The 1,591-nt window shown below is 42.7% G+C and overlaps 1 protein-coding gene across 1 annotated transcript in view; it reads left to right on the plus strand.

Annotated features, from left to right (window-relative positions):
• The first annotated feature begins 426 nt into the window (after nt 1–426).
• Nucleotides 427–1,591, plus strand: part of LOC106876382 (protein NATD1) — an 8,486-nt gene continuing 7,321 nt past the window's right edge. Inside the window, exon 1 of the mRNA XM_014924895.2 lies at nt 427–642. Coding sequence (XP_014780381.1) covers nt 495–642 — 148 coding nt within the window. The 5' untranslated portion in view covers nt 427–494. The remainder of the gene's footprint in view (nt 643–1,591) is intronic.

Here is a 1,591-nt window from a genome sequence, read left to right on the forward strand (position 1 = left end):
TATATATATATATAGAGAGAGAGAGAGAGAGAGAGAGAGCTGTGTGTGCGTGGGCGTGTCTTCGTGTCTGTCTTTGTCCCTCTTCACCATCACCGCTTGACAACGAGTGCTGGTGTGTTTACGCCACCGAAACTTAGCGGTTCGACGAAAGTGATCGGTGAAATAAGTACCGGGCTTTAAAACAAATATTGGGGTCAATACATTCACCTAAAAAGTCTTCAAGGCGGTGCCCCAGTATGACCGCAGTCTAATGACTGAAACAAGTGAAATAAGAAAAAAAGTAAAAGAAGAAAGGATGCGTTAAATTGGTTCTTACACCGCTCATCTTCTTTCTGAAGGACTGAGAAAGAGAGATAGAGAGAGACGTAGGCAATGTCGGGTTGGTGTGCTGTTCAGCTGAGTATCTTTGTAATATACTTGTCTCTGTTTCACGTGTCTACCGACAAATACACACTGTCTCTGAAACGTAAACAAACGTTTATTTATTCTCAACAATGTCTTTGCTAACTGGACCTCGAATGGTTACACGACTTTTAGCTTCCAGATCGAAGACCATGGCTGCAGCTTTACCTGACGATTTGACTGTTGTCCATAAACCTAATTTGAATAAATTTATAATAGATTTACCGCCACAACCTCCAAGTAAGTGGCTTATGCCTATAGTAGAAAGGATTATTGTTACTAACGATATGTATGTTGCTGATGTTGTTTAATCCTGATCAAAGGTGCCCAGCTGTGACCATCCCGTCTTTTTTTCTCAGTTTCGCCTATTCTAGGACTCTAGGTACAAGGACGATATTGTCTGCTATTCTACGAGCTGGAGCGACCAGTAGGTATTTTCTGGATATGTGTGTATGTTTGCTATAGTTATAACTACAACGTAGTTATTGGGATGACCTTAGATAAGTGGTTTTGTCAGCTGGAATTTATAGCTCGCAGAAGTTCAGGATCATGAAAGTTACCTTCGTGGACATTAATGTTCCTGATGGGTGGACCCCTTTAGCCTTTCAATGTTTATGTTGGGAACATCTGCAGCAAGTACCGGCTTTTCATATGATGTGGAAGCAATTAAAGTCCGCTTGATGGTTGTATCTGAAGATCGGGGTTTAAGATCACAAATGATGTGGTTTGATCATCAGGAATATCGTGATACCGCACAGAACACTGAAACTTTGCAATTCGAGGATAATTGAAAGTAAATGAGCCCAGTGCAAAATTACACATGCTTTCACTAACCCATTGTAACGTATCCAAAGCTATTACCTTTTGTTACTACGTTTATCTTTATAGTGTTGTTGGCACTCCGTCGCTTACGACGTCGAGGGTTCCAGTTGGTCCGATCAACAAAACAGCCTGCTCGTGAAATTAACGTGCAAGTGGCTGAGCACTCCACAGACACGTGTACCCTTAACGTAGTTCTCGGGGATATTCAGCGTGACACACAGTGTGACAAGGCTGGCCCTTTGAAATACAGGCACAACAGAAACAGGAAGTAAGAGTGAGAGAAAGTTGTGGTGAAAGAGTACAGCAGGGTTCGCCACCATCCCCTGCCGGAGCCTCGTGGAGCTTTAGGTGTTTTCGCTCAATAGAC

Source organism: Octopus bimaculoides, chromosome 14 (genome assembly GCF_001194135.2).
Source record: "Octopus bimaculoides isolate UCB-OBI-ISO-001 chromosome 14, ASM119413v2, whole genome shotgun sequence".
Lineage (NCBI taxonomy): Eukaryota > Metazoa > Mollusca > Cephalopoda > Octopoda > Octopodidae > Octopus > Octopus bimaculoides.